The sequence below is a fragment of the Canis lupus genome, chromosome 14 (assembly GCF_003254725.2).
Source record: "Canis lupus dingo isolate Sandy chromosome 14, ASM325472v2, whole genome shotgun sequence".
Lineage (NCBI taxonomy): Eukaryota > Metazoa > Chordata > Mammalia > Carnivora > Canidae > Canis > Canis lupus.
This window is the reverse complement of record NC_064256.1, coordinates 30,700,365-30,717,662: the sequence shown is the minus strand read 5'-3', so window position 1 is coordinate 30,717,662 and position 17,298 is coordinate 30,700,365. Positions and strand designations below refer to the sequence as shown.

Genomic DNA, 17,298 nt, shown 5'->3' with positions numbered 1-17,298 from the left:
TATTTTCTGCCCAAATACTGGAATCTAATTGTGGATTAGTAACTATAGTACTAGTTTTGGTTTGCATGTGCTTGTTTTATCAATAATATAATAATGTCATATTTGACTTTAATACTTTAGTTAAAGGCTCAAGCGATTTTCTATCTAACATCTTTTAAAAGGTTTATCTATTTGAGAGAGAGCATGGGAGGAAGGGGCAGAGGGGTGTGGGAAAGAGAGATGACCTTGATATCATGATCTAAGCTGAAACCAAGACTCAGACACTTACCTGACTGAGCCACCCAGGCACCCCAATTTTCTATCTTATGTGTTAGCTACTACTTTAATTGTGGGTTATAGGATAATGTTTTGCAGCAGGTTTTACCTGCCAAGATAAAGGCATAGCAGGGGGATCTATTTTGGGTAGAAGTGCCCTGAGCAGCTTAAGCTGAACAAAGTTTTTGTTCAAGTCTAGTTATGAGATAGTCTGAAGGAAAAAAATATGAATTATAGACACAGAAAAATACTCCCTTGGTAAGTACTTTTCCACATAATCATCTCAGCACTTTGATGATGAACAAACTCCTAAGCTTATAGTACTTATTAATATAGTGCATTATCTTCTAGGTTTTTTTTTTTCAATTCTGACATAACTCGTTCTGCACTGCCACACATCTGACATATTCTGTGCTTGAGCTCATAGGATATGTTCTGGGAAATCTCTGCGCTAGGATTATGGCAGGTTACAGTTAGAAGGAGGATGTGCGTTCGTCAGAGAAGCTAATGATTGCTCTTACGTACACAGAGCTACCATCGTCTCTGTGAGATCCACATATTAATAAAAAACTTAAAAGGTGAGCCTTATCTACATAAAGATTATCTGCTTCCTTCAGTTCAGAAGGAAGTCTCCCTTGATGTGAATTAATCCTTGAGAATTCCCTCATTTCAACTAAAAATATGTTTTAGTGATTTTTGTTACACATACTCCTTCCTTCCTTACGACATAAAACTTTACTATTAAGCAGTGATAACTAGTAGTGCTAGTACTTTCTTTTTGAACATTACCACGTCATCTTTGAAATAATAGTTTACTCATATTAATAAGATTTTGATAACCACTGCCACATAAGACCTCAGTTTAAAGATCCAAAAACCAGTATTCAGCAATTTGCAGAAATAGAATATATTTTTCTGAACTTAGTATTGTTGTTATAATTTAGAAATTGTCAGTACTACGTGTTTACAGTTTTTCCAAAATAAATTGTTTCCGTTGGGGCATAATTTTATTGCTCTCACATTCCTTCCTGCTCTGTTAAGTCTAATGAGGTTTGTTTGTCCTTTAGGTGACCTACAAACGAGATCTGTATGCAGCTGAATCGATTATTAAGGGTATGTTTGGCCTTGTGACTGTCAGTTCCTGTGTTTCAAAAATGTAAGCCGGTTTAGAATTTCTCATGACATTTTAAATCCCAGAATTCTCAGAAGCATAAATGCCTGTAGGCCACAGAGGTCTCTGATTTGTTTTTTGGAAAATAATTACATTTCCTGCTTGTGAAATATCACTTACTAGTTATGTCATGTTGGTTTTAATTTTTATAAAGGAAATACTTAATTTAAGAAAAATATAGGACCTTAACACTATTTAGAAGTAAAAACTGATTTTAATAAATTTTAGATATTTATTTTTACTCAGAGGCCTGCTCCCCCCACCCCCATAACACTGCCATATCAGTCCATTATATTGCATCTTTCATATTGAGATATTCCCCCAAAGTATAGAAATAAGACTAAACGATTTGTTAAATTCCTTTTCAGTTTTGACAATGATTGCAGTTTTGTTTTGTAATTTAGATACAACATGTGTAATAATCCCTTTATCGTTGTTTTTCATCTCTAGGCCTCACAGTTACACAGAGGTAGTTTATTTAATAATCAACAAATATTTGTTGTTGTGCTGAACACTGTACTAGGAATGTAATGATGACACACAGGGGACATTGATTCCCTATCTTTACAGCCTCCGTCATTTCATTCAGTGTTTCTGAATCTCAGCAGCCTGGGTATCTTAGTCCAGGTAATTCTTCATTTTCAAGATTGTTTTGACCACTGCAGATTGTTGAGCAGCATGCTTTGCTCTAGATGCCAGGAGCACTCTGCACTCCTTCCTCCCTCCCTTCCTCCTGATGCGACATCAAAGATGTGTCCCACAGAAACACTGTTAAAACTTGTGGTTCTGGCAAAAATGACAGTGCCGATCCTGAAGCAAGTGTGGGGCTTCACCATCTGTTACTGACACCTTCGAAATTGATGAAGAATAGATCTGTGTGCTTAGGTTTTGACAGAGAGGTGAAGTTGTAATTCAGAATCAGAAGTTGAAGAAAATGCTAATCTCAACTCTGAATGCATAAGTTTGTTAGATAGGTTTTCCCTCATATTTTGAATAATCAATTGGCTTCACATTGACAAAACTGAAATCTTCTCTCTGGTCATGACATTGTATACTTGTAGTTAGCCCTCAAGGTTTTTGCACCCAAGAATATTGCATTTCAAACCATTAATGTACCATAATTTATAGGTCTGTGTATCTGTGTACATAAACAGATCGTCTCTAGCTATAAATCAAAATGTCGACATGTATTTACGCATCAGCCAGGCGTTGTGTAAACATTACTGTGGAGCAGTTGACTAAACCATGATGTGGTTGGTTATGTTCTCAGCACGAGGAAATAGAAAACTAGTCTGATTTCCTGACACACTCATACCTTTGTTAGGTAGGTACAGTGGACCTGATTTAACCTGTGAGTAGTTGGTAAGTGGTCCTTCTGAAGATTGTACACATTATATTGGCCTACAATGTATCAGAGCAGGCTTCTTATAATGCAAAAGCCTACTTTGAAGTGTTACTGTAGTGAGTATAGTTTTGAAAATTGTATACAGAGAGAGACTGTTGTTTTTTTCTGTAACATGTTTTAGTGTGGTATTTTTATTTTTAATTTACTTACAAAATGTTATTTTATTCTCAGGGAAAGTAATCTGACTGCATGTAAACAGCTAATCAATAATCTCAAAAAATTTCCTTATGCTGTAAGGTTTGCATTTCTAGTAACTTCCTAGGAGATTGTGGTGTTGCTCATAAACTTTGAGGGCCACTCCTCTCTGGCTTCTCCCCTTTTGGAGTGGGGCCTCCAGATCAGCAGCATTGTGATTACCTGAGAACCTGAATGCAGGATGTGTGCCCCCCCCCCCCCCATTAAATCAGAATATGCATTTTTAGCAAAAACTCTGGCTACTTGGTTTGTATGTTAAATTATGGAAGCACCCCTGTAGGCTGTTTTTGAGTCTTAGGTCATTTCTTTTTAGATAATATTTTTATTGCATTAAGAGCTCTTACTGTGTTCATCAGCCCAGATGCTTTTTGCTTACCTGGGATTGCTACCTGCCCGTATGATTTGCACTAATACTCTCTCGGAGGCCTGATAGGAGAAATAATGCTGGGCATAGGCAAATGAATACCCTTGGATTTTTAAAAAATAAAATTGCAAAATAAAATAAGATATATAGCAGATGATCTGAGTTACAAATTCACCTATTTGCCTGTCTCTAGTGAATGTTCAAAGTATCTTTCTAGGCACTACTACAACACAGTATTTTACTGGGTACTTAGTTTGTGAAAGACAAAGTTTAAAGCATTTTATGTGTGTCATCTTGTGTTTCTCCAACTACTTAAGGATGTAGGTCATGTCACCGTGTCCATGTTATAGGATAACCAAGGGTTCTAAGCAATTATTGATTTAAGAAGGATAGAAAATACATTCTTAACTACAAGTTTCTGTCTTTGGAAGTTTACCTCTTTTTACAGCTATTATCTTTTTTCCTTAAGCAGAGATTGTTCACATTGCCTTCTCTGATATCCTTGAACTACATGTGTTTTCAAATTTGGAGTATTTATATTTTCAGAAGTTAATGCAGTAGATAATGTATTAAGTCACTCACTAGTGGGATTAAGGACCTTGCAACATAATGAAAATGATAAAGCATGAATGGTTACATTCAGTATAAGAATAAAGACTATTGGGCAGCCCCAGTGGCCCAGCGGTTTAGCACTGCCTTCAGCCTGGGGTGTGATCCTGGAGACCCGGGATCGGGTCCCACATTGGGCTCCCTGCATGGAGCCTGCTTCTCCCTCTGCCTATGTCTCTGCCCCTCTCTCTCTGTGTCTGTCATGAATAAATAAAATCTTTAAAAGAAATCATAAAGACTATCGAGCCTTCTAGTCCAACTTTAGGTCTGATGTTTACCACCAAGTTTATATATGAAAACAATTACTGAATTTTCTATTGAAAGACATTGGATTTCAGCATTGCCCATAACTTGGTGTGAACCTCTTTTAGATTGATTCAGTGAAGGTGAGAGGATATGTCTCGGGTTTTTTTTTTTTTTTTTTTATCTCATCTCTAACAGTGAATTTAATTGAATAGAGTCATATGTTAAAGGATACAGCTGCATTTTTTCCCCATAGAATTGAAAAATTGAAATTATGGGATAGGTGACTCTTTTCTCCTACCATACTACTTTATCTACTTCTAATTGATGAATACTGAGATCCAGTGTATCTGTCCCTACATTATACATACATTATATATATAACATATGTAAATATATTTTTTTCTCAAAGATGATATGAAATTGGGCATATACACTTTTGTCAAAGTTCAAAACCGGGATTTGAGCACACGGCACTCAAAACTCAAGTTTTTAAGTATGTTACCTCCTTTTTTTTTTTTTTTTTTTTACTGTAATATTGTAACAGACATAATACTATTATGGGTAAACTCTGGTTTAGATTCATTACTTTTCTCTTGGTCATACAGTAAGAGCAAGATGCACAATTTAAACCTAGGTCTCTTGAAGTCTGACTTCACTCTGGGGCACGGGCATGGCCACTTGGCATCTCTGAGTCATGAGCTGCTCAAGCTGACAGCTGTAGTGGATACTAGATTCGTTAGTGCTCTTTTATTCAGTACAGCAAATAGTTTATAAAATTCAGCCTACCCAGTTCTGATTCTGTTGGTTTAAAACTGCATCTTCAGCTGGCCCGATGAAGAGTGAGCACACAGTTGCGACTGGACATGTTCTCTTACAGTGCTGGGCTAAACACACAGTATCATCTTCTAGAGAGTTCCAGAGAGTGTGAGAAAAACAGAATATTGAGATAGCAGGTTTCTAGACATGCCCAGAGAATGAGTAAAAATTAAAGCTCCAAGTCATGATTTCACAATGATGGTTTAGTTACTGTTTAGTTTTGGTATATGTTAATTTTGGTGGTTGAATACTTAACTAGAAATAGCAGTTTTTCCTTTTCTGGGATGAAGCTTTTTTTCATCTTGTGATCTGAGTGTTAGTATTCTGTAAGTCCTTTCTGTGCTGCTTTTTCACTTGAATGCCAATTATTGCTGTTCAACAAATTATATTTTCATGAAAGTATTGTCTCATTTATATATTTTCAGGCTCTATAAAAGCATTTCCTTGATGAATGTCATGTCTTGCAAGTGCATTTTGTTCTCGCAAGTTTGTCACTGGAATAGCAAGTGTGTTTTGGTGTATCTTAATGTTTGAGTCCATATCTTTGTTGAGTATGAAGATTTTGATGTAACTAACTTTAGGCAAGTGTTTGACTAAAATCCCAAAATTGTGGTTTCCAGCAAGTATAAAACTGACTTCTATTTTTGTGTTTTTAGATGTCTTATTTTGAAGCTTAATTTATTCTAGGATCAGTATACTTAAATGGATTTCCATCTACAGTCAAGTATTTGATACTAGGAAATGTGTATATAAAGTATTCTTATATTTGTTGACACAGTTGTCTGCATTGAAAAAGGTACAGTTGGGCAGCCCGGGTGGCTCAGCGGTTTAGCGCCCCCTTCAGCCCAGGGCATGATCCTGGAGACCTGGAATTGAGTCCCACATCAGGCTCCCTGCATGGAGCCTGCTTCTCCCTCTGCCTGTGTTTCTGCCTCTCTCTTTCTGTGTCTCTCATGAATAAATAAATAAAATCTTTAAAAAAGAAAAGAAAAGAAAAAGGTACAGTTAAGCATAAATTTACTATGAGGTTAAACAAAGCTTTGTTTTTTTTAAGTTTTTATTAAAATTCCAGCAAACTTACAGTATAATATTGGTTTCAAGTGTCCATTATAGTGATTGTATACTTCATATGTCATCTGGTGCTCATCATGGCAAGTGCACCCCTTAATCCCCATCACCTATTTCACCCATCCCCCCACCCCCTCCCCTCTAGTAACCACATAACCACAGTTCTTTTTAATTAAAAATCTGTTTCTTGGTTTGTCTTTTTTTTCTGCCTTTGTTCATTTGTTTTGGTTCTTAAATTCTACATATGAGTGAAATCATATCATATTTGTCTTTCTCTGTCTTGTTTTGATTAGCATTATACCCTCTAGCTACATTCCTGTCCTTGCAAATGGCAAGATTTCATTTTTTATGGCCAAATAATATTCCATTGTGTATATACCACATCTTTATGCATTCATCAATGGACAGACCCTTGGGCTGTTTCCCTAGTTTGGCAATTGAGGATAACGCTGCTGTAAACATGGGTGTGCATGTATCTTTGGATTAGTATTTTTGGACTCTTTGTATAAATACCCACTAATGCCATTGCTGAATCATAGGAAAGTTCTATTTTTAACTTTTAAAGAACCTCCATACTGTTTCCCAGAGTGGCTGTACCAGTTTGCATTCCCCTCAACAGGGCAGGTGGGGTTGCCCTTTCTCCACATCCTCGCCAATACTTGGTATTTCTTGTGCTGTTGATTTTAGCCACTCTGGCAGATGTGAGATGATACCTCATTATAGTTTTGGTTTGCATTAACTTGATAATGAGCAATATTGAACATTTTTTCATGTGTCTGTTGGCCACCTGAATGTTGTCTTTGCAGAAATGTACGTTCATGTCTTTTGCCCATTTTTAAATTGTGTTATTTGTTTTTTGGTTGGTTTATAAGTTCTTTATATATTTTGAATAGTAACCATTTATCAGATATGTCATTTTGCAAATACTTTCTCCCATTCCATAGGTAGACTTTTTGTTTGGTTTGATGGTTTTCTTCACTGTGAAAAGCTTTTTATTTTCATGAAGTCCCAATAGTTTATTTTTGTTTTTGTTTCCCTTGCCTCTCAGGAAAATATGTCCAGGGAAAAGTTGTTATAGTTGATGTCAAAGAGGTTAGTGCCTGTGTTCTTTTCTAGGATTTTTATGATTTTAGGTCTTATATTTATGTCTTTGATCTGTTTTGAATGTATTTTTTGTGTATGGTGTAAGAAAGTGGTTTAGTTTCATTCTTGTGCACATTGATGTCCAGTTTTCCCAACATCATTTGTTGAAGAAACTGTCTTTTCCCCCTTGAATATTATTTCCTGCTTTATTGGAGATTAATTGAGCATATAGTCAAGGCTTTATTTCTGGGTTTTCCATTTCCTTCTATTGAAGTATGTGTCTCTTTTTGTGCCAGGACCAAACTTTTTTGATTACTACAAGTTTGTAATATAACTTGAAGTTTGGAATTGTGATACCTCCATCTTTGCTTTTCTTTTCCAAGATTGCTTTGGCTATTTAGGGTCTTTTGCAGCTCCATACAAATTTGAGATTTGTCTGTTCCAGTTCTGTGAAAAACACTGCTGGTATTTTGATAGGAATTGCATTAAATATGTACATTGCTTTGGGTAAGGTAGACATTTTAACAATGTTTGCTCTTCCAACCCATGAACATGGAATGTCTTTCCATTTGTGTCATCTTGAATTTCTTTCATCCGTGTTTTAAAGTTTTCAGAATACAGGTCTTTTACCTCTTTAGCTAGGTTTATTTCCTATGTATATTATTATTTTGGGAGGGATTATAAATTGGATTTTGTTTTAAATTTCTCTTTCTGCTGTTTCATTATTGATGTATAGAAACGCAGCAGAGGTTTGTGCATTGATTTTTGTATCCTTCAACTTTACTGAATTCATTTATCAGTTCTAGCAGTTTTTGGGGGGAGTTTTTAGGGTTTTCTGTATATACAGTTGTATCATGTCATCTGCAAATAGTGAAAGTTCTACTTCATTACTGGTTTAATTCCTTTTCTTTTTGTTTGATTGCTGAGGCTAGGACTTCTGGTACCATGTTGAATAAAAGTCATGAGAGTGGACAGCCTTGTCTTATTCCCAGTGTTGGGGGTAAAGCTTGGTTTTTCACCATCAAAGGATGATGTTGGATGTGAGTTTTTCTTTCATAAATGGCTTTATTATGTTGAGGTATGCTCCCTCTAAGCCTATTTCTTATGCTTTTTCTGCATCTATTGAAATGATGACAAGGTTCTTATCCTTTCTCCTATTGATGTGATGTATCACATTTATTGATTTATGGATATTAAACCACCATTACAACCCAGAAATAAATACCACTTGATCATAGTGAATGATATTTTTAAAGTATTGTTGGATTCTTTGCTAGCATTTTCTTGAGGATTTTTGTTTCTATGTTCAGCAGGGATATTGGTCTGTAGTTCCCTTTTTAAGTGGTTTCTTCATCTGGTTTTTGTGTCAAGAAAATGCTGGCCTCATAGAATGAATTAGGAAGTTTTCTTTCCTTTTCTATGTATTCAGATGGTTTAAGAAGAATAGATATTAACTTTTCTTTAAATATTTGGTAGAGTTTGCCTGGGAAGCCATATGGTTCTGAACTTTTATTTCTTGGGAGTTTTTTTTTTTCAATACTGATTGAATTTCCTTGCTGGTTATCAGTCTGTTCAAATTTTCTATTTCTTCCTTTTTCAGTTTTGGTAGCTTGTATGTTTCCAGAAATTTATCTATTTCTTCCTGGCCATCTAATTTGTTGGCATATAGGTTTTCATAATATTCTCTTGTAATTATTCATATTTCTGTGTTGTTGGTTGCTATTTCTTTGCTCATTTGTGATATTGAGTCTTTTTTTTTTTTTCTTGATAAGTCTGGCTGGAGAATTACCAATTTTATTGATTTCTTTCAAAGAAACAGCTCTTGGTTTTATTGATCTCTTCTATTTCTTAAAAATTTTCAAATTTTCTATATCATTTATTTCTTCTCTAAATTTTATTATTTCTTTCCTTCTGCTGGCATTAGGTTTTGTTTGTTATTCTTCTAGCTTCTTTAGATGTAATGTTAGGCTTTTTGAGGTTTTTCTTGCTTCTTGAAGTAGGCTTGTATTGCTATATACTTCACTCTTATAACTGGTTCCGCATCCCAAAGTTTTTGGACCATTGTGTTTTCATTTTCATTTGTTGCCATGTACTTTTTAATTTCTTCTTTTATTTCTCTGTTGACCCATTCATTGTTTTGCAGCATGTTATTTAACCTTCATGTATTGTGGTTTTCCCTGGTTTTTCTCTTGCGGTTAACTTCTAGTTTCCTAGTGTTGTGGTCAGAAAAGATGCATGGTATGACTTAAATCTTCTTGAATTTGTCAAGGCTTGTTTTGTGGCTTGTTTTCCTGTTCTGGAAAACGTTCCATGTGTACTTGAATGCATATTCTGCTGTTTTAGGATGCAATGTTTGGAATATATCTGTTTTAATCCATTTTGTCACTCTGTGTCTTTTGATTGGAGCATTTGGTCCATTTACATTCAAAATAATTACTGATAGACATGTATTCATTTTTATTTTATTACTTGTGTTTTGTGGTTGTTTCTCAAGATTTTCTCTGTTCCTTTCTTGTCTTTCATGGTATGTTGATTTTCTTTAATGATATATTTGAATTTATTTCACTATATTTGCATATTTATTAGTGGTTTTTGATATAATTACCATTAGGCTTGTATATAACCTCTCTTGCATATAGCAGTCTATGTTAAGTTAGTGGTTGCTTAATTTTGAACCCATTCTTTGCTCCTTTCCTTCCCATGTTTATGTACATATTATCATGTTTTACATCCCTGTATTTTGAGAACTTCTTGACTGAGTTTCTTTTTATAGAAATACTCATTTTTACTGCCTTCATGTTTTCTACCTTCATACTGTCACTTTTGGTTTCTCCTCTCCTCTCACAGAGCCCCCTTTAAAATTTCTTGCAGGACTGGTTTAGTGATGAGGTTATTTAGTTTGTCTTTATTTATTTATTTTTTTCTATTCTGAATGATAGCCTTGCTGGATAGAGTATTCTTGGCTACAGATTTTTCTCAATATATTATGCCAGTACCTTCTCAACTTAAAAGTTTCTGCAGAAAAATTCCCTAATAGATCTATGGCTTTTCCCTTGTATGTTACTGTCTTTTGTCCTGCTGATTTTAATTTTTTGCTTTATCATCATCTTTTGCCAATTTCATTAAAATATGTCTTGGTATGCATCTGCTTTTGTTCATTTTGTTGGGTGTTATCTGTACATCCTGCATCTGGATATCTGTTACCTTCTTCAGACTAAGGAAGTTTTTAGTTGTTATTTCCTCAAATAATTTTTCTGCCCCTTGTTCTCTCTCTTTTTCTTCTTGGACTCCTGTAATATAGATGTTATTATATTTGATGGAGTCACTGAGTTCTTTAAGTCTATTCTTATATTACAAAATTCTTTTTCCCTATTTTGTTCAGCTTGATTACTTTCCATTACTGTCTTCTGGTTCATTGATTTGTTCATTTCATGTATTGAATCTTTTATCTCTGCTTTTACTCCTTATCCCTTTAAAAAAAAAAGATTTTACTTATTCATGAGACACACACACCACACACACACACAGGCAGAGCCATAGGCAGAGTGAGAAGCAGGCTTCTTGTGGGGAGCCTGATGTGGGACTTGATCCCAGGACTCTGGGAATGTGACCTGAGCTGAAGGCAGATGCTCAACCATTAGCCACCCAGGTGTCCCCTTGTTATCTGTTTGTGAAGTGTCTCACTTAAGTTTTCCACTGTTTTTTTCAAGTCTAGTGAGAATCCTTATGATCCTTCTTTAAATACTCCACCAAGCACGTGACATACCTATTGCCTTTAGAACTCTGGCCATGGCCTTACTTTGTTCTTTCATTTGGGGGAAATTTTTATGTCTTCTCATTTTGTCTAAGTCTCTATGCCTGTTTCTCTGTGTTAGGAAATTCAGCTATAGCTCCTGTTCTTGAGGATAATGACTTTATGAAGAAGAGGTCCTGGAGTGCCCTTAAGTGCAGTGTTCCCTGTCCCCCAGGGCCTGGTGTTTTAGGAATGTCTCCAGTGTGTATTATGTTCACTCCACTGTTTTGTCCTGGCTCCTTTATCTTTCAGGCCAGTCATCTGCAGAGGCTCTCTTTACTGTGGGCAGGGTTGGTCCCTGGCCTGAATGTGGTGTGTTTTACATAAGTGTGCTCTGGTCAGTTTGTGATGAGATCTGTCGCTACCACTTCCAGAACCAAGGCTCTACAAAACTCCCAAGTTGGGAGATGGGGTCCGAGCATAGATTAGTTTTGTCTTCAGGGGAGGGATCCCACTGTGCTAGGATTGAGGCAAGTGGGACTGGGAAGGGTAGGTCTCCTGGAGCACAGGGTTAGAGTTTGGCATAAGCAAGTTAGGGGTAGGTGCTATGCTAGTTTCTGCAGGTAGCCCTGTACTGAGGGACCAGGATGGGGTGGTGGTGGTTGGAGATGACGGAGATGCTGCCTGCTAGTTCCTTTGTTCCTGGAGGGGTCTGTCACTGAACACTGCCTCTCTGGGAAGTGCTCTGAGATGAGTACCTAACCTCCCTCCTGTGTGCCCCAGCTGTTCAAGTTGCTGTTCCTAAGCTGTCAATGGATTGTTGGTTTGCCTTCTCTCTAAGAGTAGCTCAGTGCCCTCAGGGCTGGGGCACATAGTAGGGAAGTTAGGTACTCATCTCAGAGCACTTCCTAGAGAGGCAGTGTTCTTTAAACTCCAGGCTTTTTAGCGACACCTGGATGGCTCAGCAGTTGAGCATCTGCCTTAGGCTCAGGGCATGATCCCGATTCTGGGATTGAGTCCCACATCGAGCTCCCTGCATGGAGCCTGCTTCTCCCTCTGCCTGTGTCTCTGCTTTTCTGTGTGTCTCTCGTGAATAAATAAATATAATTTTAAAACAAAACAAAACTCCAGGCTTTAAGCCTTTTGGGTTATAAAACAACATTTTACTACTCCTTTTTCTGAAGTAGAGGTGGATTTGGTCATTGTACTTTATTATTTAACCCTTAAGGCTTCTGTGAGTGAAATTTAAAACATAAACTTTTCTAGAGAGTAGCATGATTAATAAGCTCAACAAGACACTGACGTTACAGGACAAGTTTATAAATAGCTACTTAACAAAGAGGTATTATACTTTTGACATGCCAGCTGGTTGAGCCCACCCAAGCCTCCTCTGCTTACTCAGGTGTATCCAAACCATTAGGGCAGTAACAGAAGCCATCAGTAACATATTTTATCGAGATTTACATTTTTTTTTGAGATTTACATATTATATACAGTCTCAACCAAAACTTAATTTAATATGCTGACAGACCTTATCTTGGCAGAAGGAGCAATATTCTAAAATTTTCATAGAAAACACCCTATGGAATTTTAAAAGTGATTGCATTTATTTTCTACCATCATCCTTCATCAAATCTTTTAATATATTTAATTTTGTAGATAAAGACTATTTAAAAATAGGGTTTATTGTTTCTTGGTTATAATTGTACAAACCCAAGTAAGCTTGTGTTATTAAAAAAAAAAAAAAAAAAAGCCCCATGGTGCCTTTTGTCACCATATTTATGTAAAGATGGAAAAACAAAATAGTGAAAACAGAAAATCATTTTAATTTTTACATTACTTTAGTTAATAGTAGTTAAAGTTCACATAAAAATTCATGTATTCTCAGTCATTATGTAATGTTTCCATTTGTTAAATTAGTTGATTTTGATTTCTCACGTACAACATTTGTTGATTCAGAAACTTAGAATTTATTCTGAAAATAATTTTTTTCAACGTAACTGATAAAGCCAGCTCTTTTATTGTTAAGTATTTTTTAACAGGTAAGCTATAAATCCCCATATACCTGCTTTTTTATGTTTCATACTGTGTTTTGGAAAATTAAATCAGTAGACAAGCATTTGAATCATTTGTGCTTATACATTGAAAGTAGCTAAGTATACTTGTAAATTGGCTTTGAAGGAAAGGAATAAAGTAAAAGGACATGTGAATAAAATTGATTCAGTGTTATTGAGAATTAGGAAGACTCATTGTGATGTAATATATTTTATGCGTATGAAGAAATTAATGCCTTAATATTTTCGTGATCCTTTAATATTTACACTTAATGTTATGGTATTTTAAGTGTAATATATTGTTAATATTTTTACAAATTGAAAGAATAAAAAATTTTAAATCAGGTTTTCTACATCTGTAACTGGACAATGTTCTGCATCTGTGGTATGTCTTCATCAGGTTTTTCTTGTTAAATACCCAGTGATGGCACCATTTATGTCATTACCATGCTTTTTGGACAATGCAATGTGACAGCTAAGATTTACATAGAAACTGCAATTTTTGATGTATCTGGCTTTTCACTGTGAGTCTTCATTTTCCACATTTTCACATTAATACCATAACTTCTTTGTACATAATAAGTTTTTGTTCTTCACTGTCTTGAAAGTAATACTGTGACTGTATCTTACGTGAATCTGTAAGAACATTTGCGTCAAGCCTTCATTAGTCAGAACAGGAAGATTGCAATATGATTTAATAGCAGTTTGGTTTCCTTGGAATCTTACTGTAAAAAAAATGTAAATTGGAAAGTTAAATATTTGGGTGATTAGAGAAAGTAGAGTTCACTTTAATTTTGTGATTTCTTTTGTCATTGGTGAGATGCTAATTAAAGCATAGGGAAGTTAATCTGTCATATTAAAAAAGAAACTTTTAAGGTCACAGTGAGTTATTAAGCAATTAGCCAAGTAAGATTTGATAAGACAAAAGCCAGCCAGTTATACTTGACTCTGATGTAGGTAGAATATAAAACAACAAAAACTCCAAATGCAACTTTTATGCTTAAAGCAATAATACAGTTTGTAAATATCCTGATGAGTCATTAGACTTGAAAAATTGCATTTCCTTCACATTTCTCTTAACTCAGAATATATACTTTGAAAAACTATATATATATATATATATAGTTTTTTTTAGTTTTATATATATAATATAATATATATATTTTATATTTATATATAAATATATAATTTATATATAAATATATATAGTTTATATAATATATATAAATATATATGTAGTTTTCAAACTATATATGTTCAAACCATATATTATATATAGTTATATATATTGCATCATTTACTTGGAAAATAGTAATATGTTACATGTAGAAACATGTGCAGGAGACAAGATGTCACATGTCTGTTTCTTACTTGTAGTTTAAGGTAGGAAACTTCATCCTGTATTCAATGACTCATTTAAAAATGTGGTGAAGATCTGATAACAAACCTTGAAAAAAAAAAAAAACCTATGTACCATTGCCCTCCAGCTGAAACATTGCAGTCAACAATAGAGGTAACTTTTCTAAAGACCACTTTGACCTTTTAAAGTGAGTATGTGTGGTATTTTTTTTTTTTTTTTTTTCCAAGTTTCTCTGTACCATCCTGGTTATCCACTTGTCCTATAAGAATGACTTATTGGCTTTTTCCCCCCTTTATTGACCACGTGCTTTCCCCCTCTCTGTTCTAAAAACTTCCTGTATGAGATGTTTAGAGAAACCTGAGGCCTCTTCCTATGTATTAAACTGAGACAGGGACCTTGGCTCAGCAGTGGTGATTCTGTTTAATACTATTTTAAAATCCTTACTGTGAGGTAGAAAATACTCCTATATTGGCTGTTGATTCAAGGAACTAAACAGGTAAATGGAAGATGACTGTCCTAATTTTGTATGGATTAGGGCTTGAAACCTCTTTTGGATGTGAATAGTGTTGGATTGGATACAGCTTATCTAAGAACATTAAGATTTTGGCTCAAGAGTTCAGCAAAGTGAATAATGAGGCTTGATGAAGTCATGGTGTTGGATGTTTCTAAATAATTGAAAGCTGGCCTGGATTTTTTTGACCCCTTGGTGATGGAACTAACCTAGTATTTAGGTTTGTCTCTATTGGAAGATGTTTGAAATCTTCTTCTAAAATACACCATTCTGTGCACTCTGGGGTCATTACTGATCATTATTTTTTTAACAGATTTTATTTATTGGAGATCCAGAGGAGGAGCAGAGAGGGAAGGAGAGAGATAAGCAGGCTGCATTGAGTGCAGAGCTCAACACAGGGTTCCATCCCAGGACCCTGAGATCATGGCCTGAGCCAAAACCAAGAGTCAGATGCTTAACTGACTGAGCCACTCAGGTGCCCCAAGTCCTTACTGATTATTAATTGCAGGCATATGTATAGATATTCTTTGCTTCTCTTAGTGTGTCATTGATTTTTCATGTGGTAAAAAGAAGGGTGAACATGTTAGAAAATTTTCATATTACTGTTTTTTTGAAGTTCAATGGAAAACCCCAAAATTTACATGCATTTTCTAATCCTTGAAGCTCTCTGATAGAAGTGCATATATTTCATGTGTACCAATGTTCAAAGAAGCCCAATGTTCAAGGGACAATAAGAGGAACTTTAAAAGATGAGTTACTACATATTAGTTTTAGACCTCATTCATAAACTTAAAAATCTATGCATGATATCTCCTATTTTCTATAAAGGACTTTAGAATAATTCTGGAATTAAACGTTTTTGACAACATGTTATACATGAATATATTTCCCTGAACCATGTACCCATGAGTATATTACATACTAGTTTTTGACCTCAATTATGAAAGATGAGTTACTACATATTAGTTTTAGACCTCATTCATAAACTTAAAAATTTATACATCCTATCTCCTATTTCCTATAAAAGACTTTAGACTCACACTGGAATTAAACATTTTGACAACACGTTGTACACGAGTATATTTTGCTAAACCACATACCCTAACCAAAGTTGGCTAAGTTTTAGATTGCAAAGCATATTATGCCAGGGGATTAAAAGCCCTGAGGAAATTCCATTTTACTTAAAGCTTGATTAAAACTTGAGAGAATTTCAAGAGTTTGTCAGGTGAAGATGTGATATATTGAAAACATTGACATTCTGAATATCATTCTAGGAGTCCTTCCCTGCACCTTCCAGGATAAATGATTGAAATACTGATAATGTTTCTGCCTTTCTGCCACTGTCAACTCCTTGAAGAGCAAAGGAATTAACAGAGGCAGAGGGCCATTTTCTGGTGGAAGAACGTCCATGTCTTCTCTCACTTTAATTTGGAACTAGTAGTATGTAGTTGTACCATTGGAAAATCTAGCACAAAAGGACAACTGATCTTCTGAGAATTTGTCCCCTTTTTATATATCTTTGTGTTTCAGTAAATGCTTAATTGGTTTTGGGATTTGGGAGTACTGTTTTCTCCAGGACATTACGGACCAGTGAGCCAGCTGACTTCTATGTAAAGTTCTACATCTGGAAGCCTCTGAATTAAGGTTCCATTGGAGAATATTCTTAAGTCATGCATGATTAATATGCAAATGAGACTGTGACTTGGATTTTGAAATTTAAAGGCTAGCATGGTCTGTACTGTTCTGGTATAAGATGGATAATAGTGTTCTGTTTTGTTAGATAAGCAGCCATTGTTCACAGTGTGATCTTCTGTGACTGGGTAGGCATGTAACAAGTACTTGATTTCTACCATGTTTCAGTGACTCTAAGGTGCCATTGATTGCAAGCAATACTTTTATACTATGGGGTAAAGATAAATGCTTCTAATGAAACTACAGTAGAATGTTTTATGTTGACTTAGAAGCTTTAGTTTTTTGTTTTGTTTTTTTTTTTTTTAATTTTATTTTTGAGTGAGAGCAAGCAAGAGCTAGTGCATGGGGGGAGGTGCAAAGGGAGAGGTAGAGAGTAACTTGAGCTGAATCTGTCCTGAATGTGGAACTCAATGGGGGCTCCATTATATGACCCTGAGATCACGACCTGAGCTGAAACCAAGAGTCAGATGGCTTAATCAACTGCACCATCCAGGCACCCCTGAACGTTTAGAAAACTTTCAAAAAATATTAAATGAGTTCTATATTAAGGTATAGGGTTTTATTATAATTGTTCTTGTGTAAAAAGACCTAGGGTTCTGGTTCTGGGTAAGGTGGAACAAGAATATTCTACCTGTTTCTCCCACTGAAGGAAACTATAAAACCTGAACAGAGTAAAAAGGAGAGCTATTTGAGGTTATAAGTAAAGTAGTAGAAGGTAGATTAATGAATAATACTC

At 35.2% G+C, this 17,298-nt stretch overlaps 1 protein-coding gene across 1 annotated transcript in view; it reads left to right on the top strand.

Annotated features, from left to right (window-relative positions):
- CRPPA (CDP-L-ribitol pyrophosphorylase A) overlaps positions 1–17,298 on the top strand; it is a gene marked incomplete at its 5' end in the record, with an annotated part of 293,261 nt that overhangs the window by 102,312 nt on the left and 173,651 nt on the right. Inside the window, one exon of the mRNA XM_035698317.2 lies at positions 1,323–1,368. Coding sequence (XP_035554210.2) covers positions 1,323–1,368 — 46 coding nt within the window. The remainder of the gene's footprint in view (positions 1–1,322; positions 1,369–17,298) is intronic.